The sequence below is a fragment of the Caretta caretta genome, chromosome 10 (assembly GCF_965140235.1).
Source record: "Caretta caretta isolate rCarCar2 chromosome 10, rCarCar1.hap1, whole genome shotgun sequence".
Lineage (NCBI taxonomy): Eukaryota > Metazoa > Chordata > Testudines > Cheloniidae > Caretta > Caretta caretta.
In genome coordinates this window covers 59,794,551-59,820,207 of record NC_134215.1, presented here as the reverse complement: position 1 = coordinate 59,820,207, position 25,657 = coordinate 59,794,551, and the positions used below count along the sequence as shown (strand labels likewise).

Here is a 25,657-nt window from a genome sequence, read left to right as displayed (position 1 = left end):
TTCAATTGCACTATGTTTTTACTGATAAGTAGTACAGCATGAGACATGACCCTCCTCTGTTTTGATATTGCTTCAGGTAGAAGATAAATGGTTTTTGTGAAGAGAATAGATGCATCTCAACATGGACCATTTATCTGCCACAACAGTCATCTATTTAAAGCAAAAAACAACACACCAAACAACCCGCAGCCCCAAACTTACAAGGGTTTTTTTTGTTATTCTCAGCAGTAACCTACAGGATATTGCCTTTTTCTTGAACATCTATGGGTGGTCTTTGAGCATGACAAGTGTCCTTGATCAGCCACAGCTTGGTGCTCTTAAACAGAGTATGTACTGTTAGGAAAGTTTGGTTTAGGAGAAGCCATCTGGAGTCAGTGGCACATTTATGTAGAAATTTCAGGAGAGAGTATAAAAGGCAAGCAACCTTAGTCAGTCACAGGAGAGAAATCTGGTACATGCTTAAGTCTAAAGTGGTGTTTGGTAGCACACCTCTGACAGCCCTAACAGGTACAGGTGTTACAGCTGGTTTAGAGTGGAATGAAAGGAGCAAAAAGATGCAGAGGGAAGAACATTTATCTAGTTTTTAACACCAAGTAACAGGTGGCAGATGTTGTGTCTGAAAATAATTTTTAAAGAAGTATTTTACGGCCAGCACACTCTCCTTCTTTTTAACCTATTTAATTTGTAACCTAATTTTCAGCTCTCAATATCTGGTCAAATAGTTCAGGGTTCTCTGTTTCTGCCTGTAACAGTCACGGAGCATCTTTAAGAGCAGGTGCTATGTCTCCAAGCATAATTTAGGGTTCGTCCATTTAAGACCAGGAACACTGGAAATGTCTGCAGGAGGGATTGTTTGGAGCTGTCTGACTGAGGGAGTCAGGCAACCAGCCAAGACTATACAACAAAAAGCCTGTGGTTCGGTGGAAGGATGGGGAATGGAAGAATGGCGTAGGGTTGGACTTCTCACAGCAGAAGGCAAGAGAGCTGGGAAAACAGTCAAAGGCTGGTGGAATAGAGGAGGAGTCCAGGAAGGGGTATTATCAGAAGGAAGAAGCAAGGGCAAAACAGTGTGGATGGCCATTCATATCTGATCATTTTACCCAGTTGGAAGCAAAGGGGGATATCTGCGTCAGTGTCCCTACTCTGGTTCATCCACTTTCTTCCTTTGGTGGTCCTCTGATTCTCAGCAGTGTTGGATCCCTGATATGATTTAGCCCTTTGGCTAAGTCATGCAAGTCCTCCACCACTTCTGGAGGGGCCAAAACAAGTCTAACGGACATAAAACCATCTTCTGGCGTTCCTCAGAACAGATAGTTCTTCCCATGGTTGCTCAGGGTCCACCTTCACAGGGCCACACAATGTCTTCACTCAAGCTGGATTGCACTTCCTTTTCTACACCCCTACTACGATCAGCAGTCCTTTTGCCCTGTTGGTAAAGGGTTGTAGAAGGAGATGGGGACGTTTACCCATCTTTGCCGAAATCCCAGTTTGCCAAGTGAAAGGGTCAACTTCCCTCCATGCTGTTTTGTCCAGGTTATTTTCTTCTGAGTGTACCATCCTCAGGGTCTTTTGCTGTCCTGGCCCTAGGCGCCTCCTAGGCTTTTTCACAGTTCTGTTCAACCAGCTTTCCTGGATTGTCTTATCAAGCTTATTACCATAGAAAGGCCAACTGTAGGTGATACCTCTACTCCCTACCTGGCCCACTGAGTCACAGACTTTTAAAATATGGTCTTGGAAAGTCACATGACCATCACCAATCCCCACATGGCACACCCTCCTGCCCTGTTTAGTTAGTAGTGTTGTTTACTAACAGACCACTTGAGTAGGGGCTGAGAATAGCATAAGTGAGCTGTAGCTCATGCTCACATAAATTGGTTAGTCTCTAAGGTGCCACAAGTCCTCCTTTTCTTTTTGCAGATACAGACTAATACGGCTGCTACTCTGAAACCATATTTTTTTGTTGTTTGTGCAAACAATTACCATTAAATAGATGTACCATATCAGGAGCATCCTGTGTATGTGAGATAGGTTTTATTTCCCCATATATGTCCCTGTGTGTGGGCTCAGTCAGAACTACAATTCTATCCCTTTATGATCAGCAGTGAAGGAGGCTTAAGAAATGGGTAAGAAATCACATAAATAAGTTATTTGCAGGGTTTTTTTTTATTTGCTTCCACAGAGATGCATTGGGAACTTAACTCATCTCAACCTACCACATGGTAAAGGATTTAAACTTTCTTTCATGGATCAGCCCTTAGTCTTGAACTTCTTTTATTCTTTATCATTGAAGACACTGACTTCCCAAACCAAGTGTACTTATTGGATTAAAAGAAAAATAATTTTAGTAAAAAAAAGTGATTGGTACATTCTCCAATCTTACCTTCACTTTTACTGTTTTGGTCTGAGGTATGTAAAATGTCAGAACCAGCAGAATAAAAAGCACAATTAATTTCAGAATGTATTTTCTTTAAGTATTTGTTTTATTGTGAGTTTACAAGACAATTTACTTCAGTTTTATTTTTTTCAGAGATGGGCTTTCTCCTGAACTGCCAATCCTTACACTTTCGCATATTAAGGTACTGAAATCTGCAAATTTTGCTCGTTAATGGAATTACCAGATAGATATGTCTACCATTCTAGAAACTGTACTGAGTGGCGAAAATCTATGCGGTGTTTAAAGCAGAAATCTGGGAGATAAGACTCCTGGGTTCTATTTTTGTAAATTGCTGTGCTACTGACTTGCTAGGTGACCTTACACTAGTCACTTAGGCCTGGTCTGCACTAGAACATTGTCAGCTTACCTATGCCATTCGGATGTGAAAAATCCACAGCCCCAGAGCAGCATAGTTCAACTGACCTAACCTCCAGTGCAAACAGTGCTCGCTCAACATAGTTACTGCCTCTCGGGGCAGGGGATTACCTATGTTGACAGGAGAACCCCTCCTGTCAGCATAGTTAGTGTCTACACTGAAGTGCTGTAGCGATGCAACTGTGCTGCTGTAGCATTTCATGTGTAGACAAGCTTAGTTTCTGGGCCATATTTTACACCTATGTAAAATGGAGTTGCTATTTCGGTATGTATAGCATTTTGAAATCTTTAGATTAAAGGTGACGTAAAATTTTATAATGCTGCTTTTTTTTCTTAGACAAAATTTCTGTGTATTTCTTCTCTTGTCTGTGTAATGTTAAAGTCCTCTTAAAGAAGTTAACATGCAAAATAACTTTATATTATGAGAAGAAAATAATGGATAAATGAGGCCAGGAACAAATGCAAAGACTCACTAGCCTCTTAAACTTCAGCTACATTGCATTCTTTAGGGATTCAGCTAAAGTTTCCAGAGTGTTTCCTTTGAGAAAGACTGTAGCCAAGAAAGCTGATTCTTGGATAATCTTAATTTGGGAGTAAGCTCTGAAAGTTACTTAATAACTTCACTGCAGAAGGAAGATAATAGCAAGACTAAAAATATGCTAATTCCATTGGTGACTTAGAAGGGGTGATAAACGCTTTCAACAGCAATGTGTTAACTTGAGATTGTACTCATGATCCAAGCATATGATGGATTCAACTTGGTTTCTAGGTTGAACAGTCTTGCTTATTTAGTTGTAGTACATTAGAAGTGTTTGGATATTAATGGCTCAGTAACAGTTGTGTACATTATTTGTACATACTCATGACTGCACATGCAAGTCAGTTTTGAGTGTGCAAATAAATAGGTGTCTAGTCACTTGTACATGCAAATACAAGTCTGCACATGCAGTAGCAGTAAAAACATTTGCAAATTAGACAAAAAAAGTATTAGTTTCTTGGATATCTCAGGCTCTGAAAATCAGACTGTTTAAAATATTCCTTTTGACTGTCATAGTTTGACCTCAGGAAAATGGAAAAATAGTTGTGCTAGAAAAAGTGTCATAGGCTATTATCATAAATATGATCCTGACTACTGAAACTTTTTTCCTAGCAACCAAATAAGAAATCTGGTTCCATGTCTACAGCTCAGAACAGACCACACTCTGGCAGTAAGGGAAAGAGAACAACTTCAAGGTACATTAATTGTACACTGTATTTGTATTTATTTAAAATCTGTACTCTGGTAATGAAATGAGAATAGTTTTAGTTGATCGTTTTTATCTTGATACACATCTATACAAATATACTTTGTGTTGGAAATGTCTTACAGTTTACTTATTTCTATATCTGCTCTATGCTCGCCTACATAAAGCAGCTGGAAATCTTTAATGAGCAGCCTTGGTTAACACCACAGCAATGAAACTGTGGCTTATCAAAAATTTAAAACAAAGAACTTGTCAAGGCTGTGATTTAAACTTTGCCTCAATGAATGAGGAATAAGCAGATCTCTACCTATTGGTTGTGGTTTGGAAAGCATTCTACTAGAGGCACCTGGAATGAATGCGCTGGAGCACTGCAGTTCAGAGTCACTGAAGCTGAAAAAGGGGAAGAGTAAGGCCCATAGGTCCCGAAGGCATCTATCCACATATTTTAGTGTGCTCATTACAGTGGTATCTGAGCTCAAGATTCACCAAGATGACAGACAAGAGGCAAAGGGAGGGGCAAAATTTGTAGGGTACTTTAATACTGTGAGAAGTTTTGATTGATGGAGGTAGGGAGAAAATTAATCTACTAGCCCTAATCTCTTTATAAAGTGCTGATGATATGGTATAAAACTTAGAAAGGGAGTGTGGTAGGGTTCACTAGGGGCTAGCAGGCCTAGGGGGCAGGCCCATGGCTCAACAGTCTGAGTCTTGGGATGGTCTTGCCAAGAAATACGAAGACCTAGTGGTAAAGTTACAGTTCTCCCATCCCCTGGTGCTCCCTGGATTGCCCTGATCAGGTGGAGGGGGAAGGGTTGGGGACACCAGGCCCTGCCTCTCCACCAGATTCCAGCCCAAAGGAGTGAGGAGAGTCTCAGTTCCCTCTGGCTGGTACAAAAAACTAATCACCTCTGGGCCACCTCCTTTTTCCTCCTGTTCTTGCTTCAGTTTGTAGAATGGTCATGGCGCTTTGCTTCCCTCTCAGCAGCGGATTGCTCTCACAGTCTCAATAGTTCAAATTGTCTGTTGGGTGTTCCCAGCTCATTTTCTAGTGCAGAGGTGGGCAAACTACAGCCTGCGGGCCACATCTGGCCCGTCCTGCCTGGCCCCTGAGTTCTCGGCTGGGGAGGCTAGCCCCGGCCCCTCCCCTACTGTTCCATCTCCCCCACAGCCTCAGCGCGCTGCCAGTGCTCTGGCCCGTTGCTCCTGCCAGACAGCACAGGCGGCGTGACTGGCTCCGGCCAGGCGGTGGGGCTGCGAGCTCCTGCCGCTCTGAGTGGCATGGTAAGGGAGTAGGGAGGGGGGTTGGATAGGGGGCAGGTGGTTCCAGGGGGTGGTCAGGGAACAGGGCCGGTTAGATAGACGTGGGAGCCCAGGGTGCCGGTCAGGGGTGTGGATGGGGTCAGGGCAGTCAAGGGACAGGCGATAGGGGGTGGGGTCCCAGGAGGGGCAGTTAGGGTGAGGGGGTTGGAAGGGTCAGGAGTTCTGAGGGGGCAGGAAGTGCAGATAGGGGGCAGGGGCTGGGGCCAGGCCATTTCGGGGGGGCTCAGCCTTCCCTACCCGGCCCTCCATAGAGTTTCACAACACCAGTGTGGCCCTTGGGCCAAAAAGTTTGCCCACCCCTGTTCTAATGTCCACTTGCTCCTCCTTGTCAGGGAGAAGGGGCAAGAAAAAGGGGGTCAGGCCCTTCGCTGCCCAGTTGTGTCTTACCCAGAGTAAATAGATCTCTCCGTCCCAGAAGCTACAGCCTGGCTACTTGCCTGCAGCCAGTCTCTCCTTCACTTTTCCCCTTCTTGCCTATCAGTTTCCTTTTAAGCAGGCCATCCATTTGGAGCATGCTCTGCAGCTGCTGAAGGGCGGGGCCTTCTTACCCCAGTACTGCTCCTTTAGTCTTAGTGAAGGCTCTGTAAACCCCATCAGAGGGAGACAGGTGACATTTCAAGTTGAAGGAGAGGGCCAAATAGCTTTTTTGATACAATGCAGGTAGGAGCAGAGTAAGAAGGATATCTCAGTAATCAAGGGATGAGATGGTAAATTTTAGCATATGTATAACAGAGGGAGGGATGGACTTCAGTGGAATTAGATGAAACAGCAAGAGTCACTGGCTGTGAGGGGGAAAGAGTGAGAAGTCAAAGATGACACCAAGGTTGTGCACTTGAGATGGAGGATAGCAGAGTTGTCAGGAATAGGAGAGCGGAGAGGGATTAATAAAAAGATTAGCAGCTCAATCTTGGGGGTGAGTGAATTTGATATAGTAGATGTGAAATAGGACAGGAAGCTGCAATCAGGACAAGCAAAATGGATTTGGAAATCTGAATTTAGAACAGATGAAGGTCACCAAAGAAGAAATAGTGAATAAGTATGACAGAATTCTGAAGGATGCCATTGCCAACTGATTGTGAGAGGGGAGTACATGCAGTGGCCATAGGAGATACCAGAGAAGAGGTCGGAGGGGAAGCAGGAGAGGACAGAGTTACAGAAGCCAAGAGAGGGGAGCATGATCAACAGTCTCTAAGGCAGAAGACCAATGTAGATAATTATCCTTATCAAAAGGAACACTTATGTTGTAATTTTAAATATCTTAATAAAGCCTTCCCTTTCCAGGCTAAATAATCGCCGCTATTGCAGCCTCCTGTCACTAAGAAGATGAGAGTTTCTCTGCACACAATATGGCTGTCAAAGAGAATTTGAATCAAAGGGTTTTACTTCTTCTACAGCAGGGGGTGCAAACTATGGCCCAGGGGCTGCATCTGGCCCTCCAGATGTTTTAATCTGACCCTTGAGATCTCATTGGAGAGCAGGGTCTGGGGCTTGCCCCACTCCGGCACTCCAGCCAGGGATCAGGGTCAGGGGCTTGCCCCGCTCTTCATGGCTCCCAGAAGCAGTGGCATGTCCCCACCTCCGGCTCCTACACATAGGAGCAGCCAAGGGATTCTGCATGCTGCACCCGCCCCCGCAGCTCCCATTGGCAGGGATCCATGGCCAATGAGAGCTGCAGGGGTGGTGCCTGCAGACAAGGCAGTGCACAGAGCTGTTTGGCCGCGCCTTCACGTAAGAGCCAGAGGGGGGTCATGCCGCTGCTTCTGGGAGCTGCTTGAGTTAAGTGCCGCCCAGAGCCTGCACCCTTGCCCCAGCCCTTATCCCCCTCGCTCCCAGCCAGGAGCACCCTCCTGCGCTCCCAACCCCTCATCCCCAGCCCCACCCCAGAGCCTGCACCTCCAGCCGGAGCCCTGACCCCCACCCCTGCACCCCAACACCCTGCCCCAACCAGGAGCACCCTCCCGCACCCTGAACTCCTCATATCTGGCCCCACCCCAGAGCCTGCACTCCCAGCTGGAGCCCTCACCTCAACACCAATTTTGTGAGCATTCTTGGTCCGACATACAATTTCTACCCAGATGTGGCCCTCGGGTCAAAAGGTTTGCCCATCCCTGTTCTACGGGGACTTGGACGTGAAGGCCAATAGGTGATACTTGTTGCTACCAGTTTGAACCTAATATGAATGTAGGAAATATATTTTGGTAAACAGAACAAATTTGGCATTTGTATCTTTTTTACTAATGTAAAAGATGAAGGTAATAGCAGACTGCAGATAGCTAAATGGTTTTGTACAATTATAAATGACTGCCATTTAACTGTTTTTGTAGCTTATTTGGAATATCATAACTTCAGTCTAGAAATCTCTTATTTTGTAATTTTAGTGCAAAACTAAGAAGCATTGATATACAAGCTGCTGATGATGTTGCCGTCCTGGAGGACTTCACAGATTTTTCTTTTGCAAAGGCAATTACCAAAATTGAAGGAAAACTGGAGGAAGGAGACTTGCTTGAAAGTCTAAATGATGATATTATTCCAAGTGTAGGAAATGAAATTGGAACAGGTAGGTTCCTGTAGCTATGCATTTTCTTATCCTTGGTTCCTTACTGTTAGGATCTTCTGAAAAACTATATTTTATCATTTCTGTATAGATTATAGGAGAAAGTTTTCACAAAAAGAAAAGGAGTACTTGTGGCACCTTAGAGACTAATCAATTTATTTGAGCATAAGCTTTCGTGAGCTACAGCTCACTTGCTGTAGCTCACGAAAGCTTATGCTCAAATAAATTGGTTAGTCTCTAAGGTGCCACAAGTACTCCTTTTCTTTTTGCGAATACAGACTAACACGGCTGTTACTTTGAAACCGGAGAAAGTTTTATAACTCTTAAATTATGTTCAAATTTCTGCTCTGGAGAGTGGGTGAGGGGAACAAGATGGAACTTTTTTCTTTGTGTATTCCTAGGTCACATACAAATAAACATGGATAGAATGGGTTGGTGTCCCCACTCCACTGGAAACCTAGCTTACCTTTGTTCTTTAGCAGTGCATCAGCCCCTTCTGGAAGGAGGTCATACGAGTTATTTGGGACAACATTGTGACTTTAGATCAGTGCATAACTTTTTTTAACTTTATTCGGAGTTGCAAATATGTACCCAAGGGCAGGATTTGGTTTTAAGGCTGTATTTCCATAAGATAATAATCCTTTCACAGCCTTTGTCTTTAGGGCTAAATCCTTTCATCAGATCCATGCTGTGGATCTTGGGTAAGTAGCTTATGAAGTAATGTTTTAGCTACAATGCTTAAATGAGGAACCTTTGGATCCTTTCTCACTCCAAATGGTGTTTTTACACTAGACTAGAAATAACAAGAATATGAGAAGGGATTTTGTCAGTGAAGCTAAAGGCATGATGCACACCTGCCTTTTTGGCTGTGGTATGACAAGCTGGTAGAGTTATGAAATGGTTTATGTGGAGTCTGTGACAGGGTGCACTCACCTCTCATGGGCACCTCCTGTCAGCTGTGTGTGATCCTGCACTTTTTCCTGGTGCTGCCTGCAAGTTGTTGACCTTTGCAGGCATGTCTTTGGAGGGCTGACCCACTAGCTAAGTCACACACAGTCTGAAATGGACTAATCCCTTCCGGGGTGACAAAAGTCCAACAAGGACTATCACTGTGCCCTTTTTGGTGTCTGAACTCCTGTCTCTGAGCAGTTCTAAGCCCCTTCTGGGGTTGCTTGAAGCCTATCCCTGCCCTGTTATGGAGCACTACCCCCAGTTCTTTCTCCCTGGAGACTCTGTGTCCTCAACAGTTGTCTGGTGTTCCAGCTCTCCAGCCAGGTCACTCCTTAATTTCAGTCCCCTTTTGGGGGTGGGTGGTAACCAAGAGTTTACCAGACAGTCTGTCTGGCCTTATCAAGGTCTTCAGCCCTGTCCCTGAGCCCTTTAAATTCCAGCCCTTTGCTTGGGCCTGTAAATGAAATTTGTGCCCTTCTTGAGGATTTGGCCACTTCACTAGTGGCCGGTGGGGGAACCCGGGCTTGTTTACTACTCTGGGTCCCAATCCAGGGGCCTATAAACAGTAGCCACATACCACTACCTCTTCTTCACTGCTGCTATTCTCTGAGCCTCTTCCCACATAGCCCCTTTCTCTTCACCCTTACCTTGGGGCTGAAGTTCTCAACTCCTCTTCTTTCTCATTAAATACCAGTGCCACCAGAACCCATTTTCTGGTTCTCCCTTGAGCTCCAGAAAAGAGCCCCCTTCCTTGCTCCTCTGGTCCCAGCCAGGCACTGACGTGCTTAGGTCCTACAGCTACTTTTAACTGAGCCTGCTGCGCTCTGATTGGCTACTTCTCTGCAGTTTTTCTGGGCAGGCCTAAAGGCTCCATCTTTGCTGCTCCTTTCCTGGGGTGGGGTGTGGTAGAATCACGAGGCCTCCAACAGGGGGCCTCAAAGGGCCTGATGCACCCCGTCACATAGTCCCATAGTGTGAAAGGAAGCGTGAAGTTAGAGGCTTATTACATTGTCAAAATGCTATGGTGTTGGAGTCTAACTGCATGGTGATAACAATCAGTACTTGACACAGGATTGAAGGTAGGAGTTGCTTGATCTTCAGCCTTCTGTGATTTGTATGAGACATTTTGGGAATACCTATCAAGGAGAATCTATGTGAAACTCTCAGATTATTTGTTTTGTGACTCTGAGTTCTCAGCTAAAGTACAAGTGCGCTGTGGAGAATATTAGAACCATCTGCTAGATAAATTCAGGATGGAGAAAGGGATTAATTTAGTGTCTGGCAATGGAAACAAGACATCTTGAACTAACACCACATGGTTATATAGCCTGAGAGAGTTATTGATTGAACTCTGTGTTTGAGCATTGGAGACTGTTTCCTATAACCAGATCTGGAGGCTGAAAAAGACCTTGGACTGATTTCTGCTTCTAAGATCATCCACATACAGTTGGAATACATGCCTGAATGTCTCCTAGACACCAGAATTTAGCAGTTAATGTTCTAAATAGGCCAGTACAGATGGAATCATTGGTGACAGACAAGAGAGAGGTTACTGGGTTCACAATAAATGGATTATCAATGGCCCAAAAATCTCATGTAAATAACATAGTGAGGTAGTGGTCTGTTCCATTCTGCTAGAATAGTGGCTTGTCTGTGGTTTGAGGTGGTTTTATCCACCCAGCCCCCACAAAATTACCTCCACAAAAGCCAGTTACTCAAGCTTTAAGCAGGGATGGGTGAATTTCACTGTAACTGAACAAAAAACCCTCAGCACTTACTGCTTGAAAGCTAGATGGCTCAAGAGTAATGGAACATAGAGCCATTTGCCTATTTAAAATCCAGCCAAAATTGATAGTAGTAACTATCCAACAACCATTGCACTGGCCTATGTGAAATGATTTGGGATCCCAGTTCAGTTCCCTATCACAGATACCATCCTCAGAGTAGACATCCTTAATGGCAGTCAGTTACAGTAGAGGGGCTTTGGGCTGAATCTGCATGAAGACCGCACTACCTTTTCACTTTCAGTTGTGGTTCCTTAAGGCACATTGTCACGACAGTTTTGGGGAAGCTTGCACTTCCTATCCAATCTCTCTACCTGTGCTGTGGATCAGCATAGAGATGCCATTTCCACAGTTATCGGTTTTTTACGTTTTAAGAGTGCAGAATTTAGTAAGTCTTTTAAAAAAAAAAAGAGCTATCCACAACTTGGTCTAAGAACAAGCAACTTACATGAAAATTTTATTTGGAAATTAGTTTTTTGCATAATTGTGTTAAACAGTATGTATGGTGTATTTTGTAAACAAGTCTACAGTTAACAACAATTTGTTCCTAACGTGATCCAGTTTGAATCAAAGCAAATAAAAATCAGTCATATTTCATAGAAGTATTTATAAGTTAAGGGTATTAAATGTGACTATTTAAATTCACAGAAGCCCAGATCAGATTTCTTAAGGCAAAGCTGCGTGTTATGCAGGAGGAGCTGGATACTATAGTACGTGAATGTAGTAAAAAGGTAAGAAATGAGTGTTCTTATTCAGTAAAGACTGAGTATGTTCCCCTTCCATTTAACCCTGTCCTTAATTAGGCTATATTAGGATACTTAGTGGGATGCTATAGCTTCAGTTATTAGAGGGTGAGGGTTCTACACAACTATTTTTTTCTCTTTATGAACCCAGAGCTTACAATATTTTTTTCTGTGTTTTATACATATTTAATCTTTAGTCTAAAGATTTAAAAGTATAATTTAAAAAAATGCATATGATGTTTTAAACCATCATATTCTGTGTGATCCAATTTATAGGCGAGGAGCAGTTTTCAAAACAGAATGTGGCTGTTCTGAAAACAAAACAAAAATCTGAACCTGAACACTGTCCTGTCTTCCTTTCAAGATTAGACTTACTGCACTACTTTGTACTTTGAGCTGGTCCAGCTTCCCACTTATAAAATGTTTTAACACAGAGAATATATTACACTTGTACTGCGTGATATATACTGACTGACTGCCTATTTCTGGTGCTATTTAAGGTGTTGGCAGTTGCAAAACCCTAAATGGTTTTGGGGCTAGTTTACCTTAGAGACCTCCTCTCTTCCAGTGCAATTCTGTGATAGCTGTGATAACTGAGGTTCTTCTTCAACTGGTTGTAGACAAATATTCCACTCAGATGCATGCATGCCCAGTGTACTGAAGCTGGATAACTTTGCTTAGCAGTACCTGTCAGGGTGGTGGTTACATTATTTGGCTCTTGTAGCAGCCCCTCCTATGTCTATATAAGGTCGGTGGCACTTGGACCCCCCTCGGTTCCTTCTCACTGCCCACAGCTTGTGTTGGAGCTTCCCATGCAGATTTTACATGACAACAGTGAGATTATCTGTGAATAGTTAATTAGTAGTATCCTTGTAGTTAGTGTAGGAGTTACTTCCATTTATAATGTTACACGATACTGTGCCCTCACCAGGATTTAAGGACTGTCCTTTGTTTGTGGTGGCTATCCCCCAAAGTGATCCTCCACATGTAATGTTTGCTGTGTCTAGGAGAGGGGCATGTAAAGGAAAAGTTCTCCATTTGTCGCTTCTTTAAGGAAAGGTTTCAGGTTGCTCAGAACTTATGTTTAAAATAGCACCACATGGAACATGCCATGAAGCTAGTTTTGGCCCTGGGGCCCTTTGCAGATCACCAGGCCTGTCAGTCTTCTGAGCTGGTGTGGACCCTTGATAGGCTGCCAGATCCAGATTCTTCTCCTTGGAGAAGACGACTCCGGTCCCTTTCCCCTGGTGCCCTGAGGAGAAGAACTCCATTAAAACTAATCAGAGTCATTCCAATGCTCAGAGAGATTCTTTCTCCTCTTCTTGGAGGAGTGCTATTCTGGCCATGCTCATTGGTCCTCTGTTTGAGCCATTAGCAACATGATCCATTGTCTCTCCTTTCCTAAAAGACAGTCGTTCTTGTTGCTATAACTTCGAAAAGAAGAGTCAGTGAAATGCAGGCCCTTATGGCAAAGCCTCCCATAGACAGTTCTTCTAAGACAAAGTTTTCTTGAGCTACATCCAAAGTTTTTGTCCAGAGTAGTTTCACCTTAACCAGGTTATTTATTTACCTGTATTTTCCTAAGCCGCACTCAAATGCAGATGAACAGCGGCTTCATATGTTAGATCTGAGGTGGTGCCTGGTGTTCTTTCAGGAAAAGACCAAATCATTTATTCATCGAATTGGCTTTTTGTCTCTTATGTGGATGGGATGGAAGGACAGGTGGTCTCTGTGCAGACAGTTGCCAGGTGGATAACTTCCTGCATTACTACAGCTTATGAAGTAGCTCAGACCATGCCCCCACAGATGTTATCAGGTCATTCGACAAGGCCTCAGGCTACATCGATTGCATTTGTCAGCAATGTTTCAATATTGGATATTTGTAGGGCTGCAACATGGTCTTCTGTACATACTTTTGAGAAACATTATGCGATTACTATGGCATCAAGTCAGATACAAACTTTGGGAAGGCAGTTCTGCAGTCACTATTTCAGTAGACTCAGAGCCCCACTTCCTACTAGACAAGTGAAATACATGTCTGCAACCACGAAAAGAAAAAAATACTGTTACTGTTCTTCAAGATGTGGGTGGGGGTGCAGGGTCTGGGAGAGAGTTAGCGTGCAGGAGAAGGTTCCAATCTGGGGCAGAGAGTTCAGGGTGTGGACTCTGGCCAGGCGGCATTTACCTCAGGCGGGTCCTGGTAGGCAGTGCAGCAGGGTTAAGGCAGACTCCCTGCCTGCCCTGGCTCTGCGCTGCTCCCGGAAGTAGCTGGCATGTCCAGCCCCTATGTGGAGGTGTGGCCAGGCAGTTCTGAATGGTGCATGCTGCCCGTGCCCACAGGCGCCATCCCTGCAGCTTCCACTGGCCATCGTTCCCAGCCAATGGGAGCTGCGGATCTGGCGCTTCAGGTGGGGGCAGCATGAAGAGCTTCCCTGGCCACCCCTGTGCCTAGGGTCCGCAGGGACATGCTGGCCACTTCCATGAGCTGCGCGGAGCTAAGGCAGGCAGGAAGCCTGCCTTAGTGCCACTGCGCTGCCAACCAGACTTTTAATGGCCCAGTCAGCAGTGCTGACCGGAGCCGCCAGGGTCCCTTTTCAACCGGGCGTTCTGTTCGAAAACTGGATGCCTGGCAACCCTATGTATAAGTAGCATACTGGATATCATTAACATGTATCATTTTTACTGTTTGTTGAATTTTGGGATATAGCAAAAGGCCGATTTCCTCCCAAAGAGGTTCATGTTACTGGGTTTTTTTTGTTTTTGTTTTGTTTTCGGGGTGTGGGGCAGTTTTATTGTCTTAAAAGTTGAAGAAACTTTCTCCTCAAAAACTTTTGGATGTGGCTTGATTTTTTTCCCCAAGTCTTTTGACTTGTCTTAACACTGATTTATAAGACAATATTCAAGATATTTCATGCTCTAAAAGGAAAAATGATTTCTAAATCATAAAATTATTTTAAAATAGGGATGTAATTTGGTAAATAGGACATGAAAATTCAGCTGTTGCTGTATACCACTTGATTTTAAAATAAACATGAATTTGGGTACTTGAGGTATCCAAGAATATGAGCTGTGAATGTAACTCAAAAATCAGTGATCTCACTAAAAGTTGGGTACTGATTATTCTTTATTGTATTGTAATTACTGTAATTACAATATTGTAATTGTGATGAAAATTCAGAGTATCCACCCTTTCTCCTTAGTGAGATTTTTTTAAACATTTATTTATATACATTCTCACAAGTATGTTACTGTTCTGAATTTACATTGTAGAACATCTGCATGACTTTACTATATACATTATTCTATAACAGGGTGGGCAAACTTTTTGGCCCAAGGGCCACATAGGGGTGCAAAAGTGTATGGAGGGCCGGGTAGGGAAGGCTGTGCCTCCCCAAACAGCCTGGCCCCCGCCTCCTCCCACTTCCCACCCCATGACTGCCCCCCTCAGAACTACCCACCCATCCAACCCCCCCCCCACTCCTTGTCCTCTGACAGCCCCCTCCCGAGACGCCCACCATAACTGCCCCCCAGGATCCCCCCAGTCTAACCTCCCCCCGTTCCCCATCCCCTGCCCCCCCCAGAACCTCTGCCCCATCCTACCACCCCCTGCTCCCAACCAAACTACATCCAACCAAACTACAGCCTGACTGCCCCCCGGGACCCCCTGGCCCTTACCCAACCCCCCCAACCCCTTACCATGCTCCTCAGAGCAGCATGTCTGGCAGCCGCGCTGCCTGGCCAGAGCTAGACACACTGCCACTCTGTGCTGCAGTAGTGCACAGCCCTGCTGCCCAGAGCGCTGGCCGTGTGGTGGTGTGGCTGTGGGGGAGGGGGGACAGCAGGGGAGGGGCCGGGGGCTAGCCTCCCCAGCCAGGAGCTCAGGGGCCAGGCAGGCTGTAGTTTGCCCACCTCTGTTCTATAACTAATGATGGCTATCACAGTATGTGCTGTGATCTTCCGTGCCTTGAACCTTAAATTACTGAAGTTTTATTTAAAGCATATATCTAATTTGGCATATTGTTCAAATAAGACTAGAAAAAATTTGGTAGAAAATTAACATTTACTGAAGTGTTGACTAAGAGCAAAATTTAAGATTTTTATTTTTTGGTAACCAAACTGGATTGTGAACTGCACTGTGAGTTATCAGGTATTGCTTATGAGAAATGTTGTTTTAAAAACTTTTTAAAAATTAAGAGACACCAGTGATCACAACAATATCTGCAAAAACCATGAACTAATGACTCCATATTAATTGTAGAAAAACGCTTTCTCATCCTAACACGTTCTTAAAACATTCATTGATTTCTAAATTTACGAATTATTGACTGACAGGATGATGAGAATCGGAATTTAAACTCTCGTGTTAAAGAAACTGAGGAAGAAAGTGCTAGACTCCAGCGAACAATCAGTACTCAACAGTTTCAAATTGAAAAGTACAAAATGCTGTCAGAGGAAGCTAACAGGAAAAATGAAGGATTACATCAACAGCTCACTGCAGTAGAAAAGGTAATGCAGCCATTCATTTAATTTCCTTAGCCTTACTTGAAGGAAAAAATATATAATTGCCACAAGTACATCCTTTACCTGGATTGCTTTACAGTAAGGCCAGCCTTTGGGAAAATGGCATCCTGGGCGAACTTGTATTTTGGCACCCCCACCCCATCACTCCTGGCCCCCACGGACTCTCTGGGCTTCCCAACCCCCATCACCTCTGGGCCCCACTCCCTTCCCCAGTGTTTAATTTGTATTGAAAGAGATGCCAGAGGCTAGAGCTCAGCCCTGGCACAAATTAACCACTGGCAGGGCAGCCTAATACTGGCAGGTAAGGCAACAGCAGCAGTGCAGAAGTAAGGGTGGCATGGTATATGGTGTATTGCTTTCTGTGCTGCTGCTGTGGCTTGTGGTGCCTGATGCTTGACATGTGGCTCAAGGCTACGCGCTACATGGGGGACTACATCTTGCCAAAGCCCATGGCGCTCCTGGCTCACCCAGGGCTCCATTTCAGATTTGGCAGGGAGGAAACTTTAACCATAATTCCAGGGACTGCTTAGGCACCTAAAAACTCTAAAACTAAAAACTAAAAAAAAAGGTTTTTGCAGCTGATACCTTAGGAATTAGCTGACAGGAGCATTGTATCTAATTGTTATATAAAGAAAAAATATATGTATACAAACTCCAGTTAAAGCCACGTTTAAAGCGTATATGTAAATTTAGAACAATCAGGAGATAATACAGCAAGATATTCCCAACCCATGCCTTGAGGTATCAGTTCTAGAGCTTTAACACAGATATCAGAAACACACATTTGATACTTTGTACACTATCTTTATTAGAGATACATAAAAATAAATAAAATCTGCTTAAAATCTGTGTTACTGCCATTATCTACTCTATTTTAGTCAATTGTTTTTCACTAAAAACATAATTTTAACAAATGTTATGTTTTTTTCCTCTTTTATTAAGAAAGGGAATTTATTTTTCTAATTATTTTGGCATTTATGTTTACCGATCATGTATGTGATGGGGAGGGATAGCTCTGTGGTTTGAGCATTGGCTTGCTAAACCCAGGGTTGTGAGTTCAGTCCTTGAGGGGGCCATTTAGGGATCTGGGGCAAAAAATGGGGGATTGGTTCTTCTTTGAGCAGGGGTTTGGACTAGGTTACCTCCTGAGGTCCCTTCCAACTCTGATATTCTATGACTCACTAACATTTGACTCCATCATTGCTATTGGTATCATAACTGGAACTGCTTTTATTTTCATGCAAATTTTAAGTTATTTTACAGATATAACTAAAAATACAATTTGAAAATAAGCAACCTTCATCTGCCCAGTATCTAAAGTTATGTGTTTAGCTAATGTTTTTTGAACTGGCACCGCTAAGGCTAGTACAAACTAAAGTTACATTCTAGAAGGATACTATTATTTGATTGTACCACTTTAAATAATGAATGACCAAGCACAATATGATGATAAAAGTAGTAATGATAATTACTCCAGCCAGGATAGGTTAGGCATTTTAGAACTCATTAGTCAAAGAATTAAATGTAAGCATGAGAGAGAAATAAAATTATGAAATGCACAGACCAGTCAAAAAACTAAAATAACAGCACTTTGAAAGAACAAAATTACAGAGAACATACATGCATTGCAGGAACTACCAACAAGTAACAACAATATAAGTATGTGTTGAGAGGGGTGAGTGTGAAAGAGACAGCGTGTGTGAGCTGGGGGACTGTGTGAGAGACCGCGCGCTGCCCCTTTAAGAGAGCTGCACTCACCAGCCTGAAGGAAAGCTCTTTCAGACACAGCTGCAGCCGCTGCCAGCAGCTCCCTCCCTCTCTTGGTGAGCCCTGTCCTCTCTCACACACACACACCCCACCCACTCTGTGGAGATGGAGTACATAGGCAGGGGGAGGCAGGGGACACTCTGACATCAGCAGCTTCCTCCCTCCCTCCCGTACAGCAAACGGGAAGCTCCCAGGAGCAGTTGGCCAGGGGCAGCTCCAAGGCAGGGGGCTGAGTGGTAGGGCTGCAGAGCAGCAGGGGGACAGGCACCCCTGCTCCAGAGGCACCCCATTTATAACAGCACTCTGGGCTTTCACCCAGTTCACCCCTATGTAAGGCCGGCCCTGCTTTACAGTCAAATCTGCAGTTAACATACTGACTTCTGCTTATACTGATGCTGTACATTTTGATTTAAAGATAGTGTCCAGTCAACCCATTTTTTAAAAAAGATTGAATAGTTTTAGATTTTGTCCCAGGGTCCCCCAACAGTTTTAAGGTTTTGCAATCACATTTTCCTATATTTAATTTCCCCCCTCATTCTTGTGTAGAACATCACTAGAGGCAGGTGACGCTGACTATACATACACAAAGTGCAGTCAAGTTCACAAAGGAGGAAACGAAAAGTAGGGGAAATATTTAATTTCTCTAATTATTTTAGTTGTAGCAACCTTGTTGTAACAATAGTAGATTTAAAATAAAACACCATTCAACATAGGGGTGTTTTTTTATTGGTGGGTGGGTGGAGGGTGTGTATGTGTGCGTTTGCTTTGTTTTTATTTTTTGGTAAGTTGACTGTGCCCCTTTAAAATAATCACACTCTGATTTTAAGGAATCAAAACCAAACCAACCTGGCTCCAAGTACAAGCCACATATGCAAAGTTGTGAAGTGCCTGGTTATACCAGATGGCCCACATACACAGCTTTGTTTGTTTGGAACTTAAGCTAAGAGCAGCATGTGTTTTTTTCTTTAATTATTCAGAGCTGGAGAGGTCGATATTAAAATCAAACATATCTGAACAACCTAGAGAATATTATCTAAAAATGATTAAATGAAAACTGAACACATAACTTGGAGCCTAAACCACATGTCCTTGATATCAAACTACACTGTAGCAATGATTAAACATGCTTTCATTCTATTTTATATGTTTAATAAAATGATGTCGCATTGGCATTTTTAAACTACTAAGTGAAGAATTTGAAAAAAACCTGTTTTGTGTAAGTACTTCAAACCAAACCAAACCAAAACCAGTTATGGGCTTTGCAGGTAAATTGAATAAGGGTGCAGTCATCCTGACTATTGGTTTTGTCACGAATGAGAATATTCCATTTTTGGAGGAAAATAGTAATGTGTAATAGCAATAGTTGTCTACAGGATTGAGGAGGCAGAGAAGAAAAAAGCCTGAACATTTTAGATATCTAAAATGTGTGTACTGTATAACTAGCTATCTAGTTAGTAGTATAGTTCTCTTAAATTTACAAGTATGATTGTCCTAGGCAATTAGCATTTATATTTTTAATCATAAACTTAGTTTTAACTACCAGTAAACATGATTTAAAAAATCATTCTTGTTTTTAAATGGTTAAATCTCTTACTGACTTGATCTTTTGGTTTTGAAAGCTATTTGTTCTTTGGCAAAGTTTGTAGTACATTATTCAAGACTAATTAATATTTAATTAAAGAGAGATGAACGGTAGATATGTTTCAGAAAATTTGGCTGAATATCATAAGCTGAGTCTGCACTATATGTTGATCACAGATATTGAAGACTGACATCTTTGGAGTCTAGAGAGTCTGTATATGTGGGTTGGGATAGCATAAGTTTTAACCTCTGTTTTATTTTTGTGCTTTTGGCTTCATTTCTCTAAAGTAAAACTTTTCTTTTAATTTGTAATCTTCTCTGCACCCTTAGCAAGGGAAGAGCTTAACTTCTAAAAAAGTATATATTATTGTTTTTGTCTCTGTTTCAGTGTCCCAAACTTATCATATTCATATGTGTGTACAGTGGCTGACACTTGACATTGATTGTCCAGATTAATTTTAAAAGCTACTTTAAAATCCAGGTAACCTTTGAATGGTTGGTAATGTCATTTAAGCCATACAGAAATTAGGTTTATTCCGCCAGAAACACCTCTGGGATGTATGTTATGTAGGAAGAGAATATAACTTTATTATCTCCTCATAAGACAAATTCCTGGATCTAAGTTTTTGTGGTTTCCCCCCCCAAAAAAATTCTGTTCTGGCTGTTTTGAATATTGATACCTAAGGCCTTTGCGTTGTCCCTTTTGAGACTGCTCTGCTGCTGAGTAGTTTTAAAACCATTATCTGGCAAGTATCCCCTATGCTTTTTACCTTAGTGGTTTTTGAGCATGCTTAGCTGATTGTCTTTCAACATTATTTTTGGCCACCCTTAGTTGTAAGAGCAAATGGAGAAATTGAACTCTTTTGTTAAAGTAACTGTAGAGGGGCAGTGGAGAGCAATGATTTTTGGAAATTAAACTAAATTAGGCTATTCTAAACAAAAATATTTAAGAAAAAAATCTGAAAAGACCTGATGCAGTAATTTCCACCCCTTCTCCAGATACTTAATTGGGAAACATAATTCAGTAAAAATTGTTTGTGGAGGATTTGCAGAAATCCTGGTTACTTAGAAAATAAAGTTCTATTTATTTTTGTAGCATTAGTTGACAAGATATGAAAATACAATACAACCCCACTGAAAGATCTGCAAAAATCCCACTGCATCCTATTACTCTCTGGAGCCAACGTCAAACAGAGCATTAAAAGAGCATTTAACCATCCTTTTATTATATGATTAGGTTAGCTGATAGCTTACATGCTGTGCAAGCGATATGCAGGCAGTCCTCGGACTTATGACAGAACTGGTTTCTGAAAATTGCATAAGAAGTTGAAACGTCGTAACTTGGAACTGTAATCCACGCCATTGCAGGACTGAGCGTCATAAAGTCGAAACCAACATCGTAAGTTGAATCAGGGTGTCAGTTCAGAAACATCATAAGTGCCGTTCGTCATAAGTCTAACGTCGTAAAGTCAAGGACTGCCTGTATCCTTTTATGCTGCCAGGTTCTGAAATGCTCTATTCCAAAAGTTAGAATTTCTCTTTAATGTAATGTGGAGTATATGGCACTGAAGACTGAGACAAGCAATTGACCTTATTCAGAGCTCTGCCATCTTAACACAAGAGAAGAGATGGTGATGCTATGAAGAGGAACATACTGTATTGTTTGTTTACTGCCTGAATATATGTTTCCAAGCTATCTTACCTGAAAATGTGTGTACGTTCCAGAGATAAAAAAGAGTGAATCCTACCTCAGTCTTGTATATGACCTGGTCACTGACACAATGTAGCGTAGCAGAGCCACTCCATTTGTCCAAAATCTTGGGGGAAGGAAATTCAGCAATAGAATCTAGGTGGTTTAGTCAGACACACATTTTTTTTCTAGATTTCACATCTTCCTGTTCTCTGGGTCCAGCTTGGAGAAGTCCAGGATCCTTCCACTATCCATATGATCCAGTGTTAGTTTGCCACAATGCTTTTCTATACAGATTCGTCATTCAGACATTTACATAATCAAGTCATTCATCCTGTAGAGATTCATTAAGGATAGCTTTCTAACACAAATGGCACATATTTTAAAAAAAACAACACAATCTCTTGGCCTCAGCAGGATTGATATCAGAAGTATGAAAAAGTGGGGCAATGTCCCAAAAGGAGACAAAAATTCAGGGAGAAGACTTAAAAGAGAGTAATGTCTTAAATGTTATCTTTAGGCTAAATCATTTAGCCTTTCTCTACTCATTACTTTACAAAACCTGACTCCTCTTTTGTAGAGACATCTCATCTTTCATGTGAATAACAAGATTGCCATTTCTGCTAAGATACCATATGTTCTTGTCTCCTTCTGCTTTGTTTTAGGGTTTGTCTATACTACCTGCTGGATCAGCGGGCAGCGATCGACCGGCTGGGGTTGATTTATCGCACCTAGTATAGAAGCGATAAATTGACTCCCAAGCACTCTCCCGTCGACTCCTGTGCTCCACTGCTGTGAGAGGTGCAGGCAGAGTCGACGGGGCAGTGGCAGCAGTCGACTCACCGCAGTGAAGACACCGCTTGAGTAGGTCTAAGTACGTCAACTTCAGCTACATTATTCACGTAGCTGAAGTTGCGTAACTTAGATTGATCCGCCCCTCTGGTGTAGACCAGACCTTAGTCTGTTAGTTTCATCCTTTGATCTCTATCTTTTACTCTGCTCTACATATCACCACCTTTTCCTCATCCCCTCACCTTCTCCCCACTCACAGCACTATCAAATAGTAGCATCAGAAGGGAGAGACTTCTAGATCTGTCTTCCAGACTAGACAGCACACCAAGTTGTCTCAAGGGGATTTAAGTTTTGCAACATTGATTCAGTGTCACTAGCCCATGGTGCAATCCTCTGGTCTCATTGATCCCTGTCTTAGTATTCAGATAGAAGAATTTCGGGGGCGGGGGGAAGACAGCGAGGGAGGAGGCAGAACTATTCTAGAACTATAAAAGTAGGAGATGTGAAGTCTGATTCTACTGCAGGGCCAAACAAGATCAGGCTTTCTGCCATGTCCCTTGCTCTAAATGTGTTGCTTATAGGGGGATTAATTGATTTGCCATTATTCAACACACTTTTTTTAATTTATTTAGGAACTAGAGAATCTAAAGCGCATACAAAAGCAGGCTTCTACCAGTCAGAGTGCCACAGAAGTTCGCTTAAATAGGGCTCTTGAGGAAGCAGAAAGGTATAAAATGGAGCTGAATAAATTGAAGCAAAGCAATAAGGTACAGTAGTGGTTTAAAAAAATAAACTGATTTAAGTATAACCCCCTGTTGAAAAATGCTTTAAAAATCACCAAAGGGCTTGAGCATGTCATAAGTGAGCACCCTCAAATCATGGATGGCAATAAGAATTTTGTGGGCGTTTTGTCTTTCATAGACAATTCCAAAGCTGGAAAAAGGCAATTAGAATACTGTAACAAATCAGTTGAGTATCTGGACAAGCGTTTTAGCTGTATAGAGAATATTGCAACCCTTGTTGAAAAATGTCATATTGGTTATATAAAGTGTAGTGCTGGAGTTTGTGTTGTCCTCTCCCCCACAACATCTGCTTGAGTCCAGTACATGATTAGAGATGGAAGGGGATAAATACTATATTTCACTTATAGGTTAAATAATTCATGTTGACAAAATTTGACCCTGTAACTGCAAAGCAGTTTATTTCTCTTGAATAGCTATGTTGTCTTATATCAAGAAAAAACAAAGCTAGGGAGTGTCTCTCTCTCTCTACTGCACTGGACTGCCAGACATTGGCATGTGGTAGGAAGACATGTTTAACTATGGTTAGTCTCTAAGGTGCCACAAGTACTCCTTTTCTTTTTGTGAATACAGACTAACACGGCTGCTACTCTGAAACATCTCTACAACACATATTCTGGTTGATCTTATGGAATTATGAAATGTTACTATGAAAAACAACTGTATCATGAATGCCTCTGTGTCTGTCCAGCATTACAGATAGGACAGGCACACTCCAGAGTGAGGAAAGGTACTTAAGGATAATGACAGTACTTTGACCACACAAAAATTATGAGAGAGTAACTGCATCCTTGAGGGAGGGTTATTTTGGAGCAGTGGAAGGTTACAAGAAACAAAATAAAGGAAGGCCGGTATTGGAAGGAGGCATATAAAATAGGGAGTCACACCAGGAAGAGGAAGTGCTGGGAAGGTGAGAGAAAGGTCACTCAAGCTGGGGAAGGTGAGATTCCATGACGAGTGAGAAGTCACCCAGCGTGAGGCAGGGGAAACCATGCCTTCCTGGACACAGAAGTGCCCCCCACCTCCAACTCCTAAGGGAGGAGTAACTTAGTGAAGAAAAATGCATGTAGGGTTTATTTTCTGTAGGAACTGTATTTATGTGCTTTATAAAGTAAAAAAGCAATAATACATTGGATTTGTGCAAAGCATCGTGTGTGTTTATATGCTTCACAATTATGATGAGCCTTGAGAAAGAGTTGAATTATAAACCAGAAGCTTCACACCTTGGAGGTGGAATTTTTGGGAGAGGGTGTGTTGTTAGGTATGAGCAAGTGTCAAGAGTCACCCGAGAACCCATGCGCTTGGCAGCTGTACAGTGGGTTCCTTCTCTCAAAAGGGGGTGCCAGCTACTCTGCTCCCCAAGTGTGCCTACAGATCCCAAGATTGGGGCAGTGGCCAGACTCCATTCAGGCATTGGAGGCTTAAATCAAAGATCCAGGGACCCAGAGGCTTGAATTCCCCTCACAGTAGTTTGTTGGGTGGCTGAAAGGGGGCACCCAAACAGATCTCTGACAGCTTGAAAGAAGAGATAAATATGTGGACATAGGTATGGATTACAACTGATCATGCATGCCTAAAACACACAGAAGCAATGCACATTGTGGTACCAGTATAAATTCTGCTGCCTTCGTAGCACAGAAGACAGTTATCAGCTAGGTGTGGGGTTTTGTTTTTTTAAGGGTATAAGTCAAAAGCTTTAGTAAAAGAATAGTTTTGATGTCTCTCTTTTTCTCCTTCTGAAATATCGCAGATTGCTGGTATGTTTTCTTTTGTGCCTATTCTACAGATAACAGGTTGTTTTTGTCCTCCTCTAGGACATAGCCAACCAAGAGCACAAAAAACTGGAAGAACTAAAAATAGCAAACAAGAGACTGGAGAAGCAAAAAGGAGAGCTAATGACAGGTTTCAAGAAACAGTTAAAGTTAATTGACATTCTGAAGAGACAAAAGGTGAGTCTGTTAACCTAAAAGCTTAACAACATTCACTTTTATATATTGATAGAGTTGCACACTACAGGTTGCAAATGCTAATTGTGAAGATTACCATCAGTATTTTTCCTGCAGTAACATATGAACTAACAGATCTGCATCCCCACAGTCTCCAAAAAGTGGTATGTTTAGGCAATTTGGGTGGTTAAGCTTGCCGCTGTCATGGGGGTACAAGTAGCACTGCTGGCTTTCTCCTTTAACAAAAAATCCTGAAAACTGGACAGGTCATTTCTTGAATTGAATGTCTTGGCTTTTTGTCCCTGAATTGGAATGTGTTTAGTGCTGCTAAAAGCTGTATTGGGCAGTTCTGAGATCAATGGCCTCTTCATTCACTGAGCGAATACAGCTTAAATAGGAGCAGCTTCCTCATGCTGTCCTGACAATGCAGGGAATTCCTCTTAAATTGGGAATTATGTAAAATAGAGCTTCGACATGTCAGCACCATGGCCTTTCAGTAATAACATGTTACCTTAATGCAACAATGTTCTGTCCTACATGAGCTATTTCAGAAATTGTGTGGTCTTCTGCAGATAACTTTGGTTATGTTTAGCCTCCTAATCTATGACAAGAACTTCAAAAAGTTTATGCAAAATAAACTTGATGTATTGCACTCACAGGGAAAGATAGTTTGGGTCATCCATACAATATTTGTATGCCAAATTTGGATGGGTACAATAGGAGGAAGTAGTGTGCAGGTCAGGAGGTGTGACCACCTTAGGAGTGAGAGAGAAGACATAAATGAAGCTAAATACTATCTGGAAAGAAGGGAGTTGCAATCTGCAGCAGTCAGATTGCTTGGTGTTCAAAATGGTTGCCTTAGGGCCACATCTGGTTATCTCGCTAGATTTAGAGGACAAGCTCCCAGAGGAGAACATTTTGGAAAAGGCCTTATTTATAAAAAGGGATACGGGTGGACGATCTCTTCAGCTTTCCAGAGCTGGAGTCTGGTGTATTACAGGAGTTATAACTGTTTTTTTGTTTTGAATGGATATGTTTATATATTAAAAATTCAGATCCCTTTTGGACATCAGCTGCTTCTTGTGCTTAATGTTTACCACATCAGACTAGTTCCCTAAGAACACAGTTATACTGAAGAAAATTTTTCTGCCAGCA

The 25,657-nt window shown here is 42.5% G+C and overlaps 1 protein-coding gene across 20 annotated transcripts in view; it reads left to right on the top strand.

Annotated features, from left to right (window-relative positions):
* TEX9 (testis expressed 9) overlaps nucleotides 1–25,657 on the top strand; it is a 41,550-nt gene that overhangs the window by 13,730 nt on the left and 2,163 nt on the right. For 19 of the 20 annotated variants that reach the window (XM_075133061.1, XM_048866881.2, XM_075133064.1 and 16 more), the window contains 7 exons: nucleotides 2,528–2,576; nucleotides 3,960–4,042; nucleotides 7,752–7,930; nucleotides 11,311–11,393; nucleotides 15,738–15,911; nucleotides 22,389–22,523; nucleotides 24,371–24,505. In XM_075133061.1, the coding sequence (XP_074989162.1) occupies nucleotides 2,528–2,576; nucleotides 3,960–4,042; nucleotides 7,752–7,930; nucleotides 11,311–11,393; nucleotides 15,738–15,911; nucleotides 22,389–22,523; nucleotides 24,371–24,505 (838 nt within the window). The remainder of the gene's footprint in view (nucleotides 1–2,527; nucleotides 2,577–3,959; nucleotides 4,043–7,751; nucleotides 7,931–11,310; nucleotides 11,394–15,737; nucleotides 15,912–22,388; nucleotides 22,524–24,370; nucleotides 24,506–25,657) is intronic. The other variant, XM_048866869.2, reaches the window with a different exon arrangement.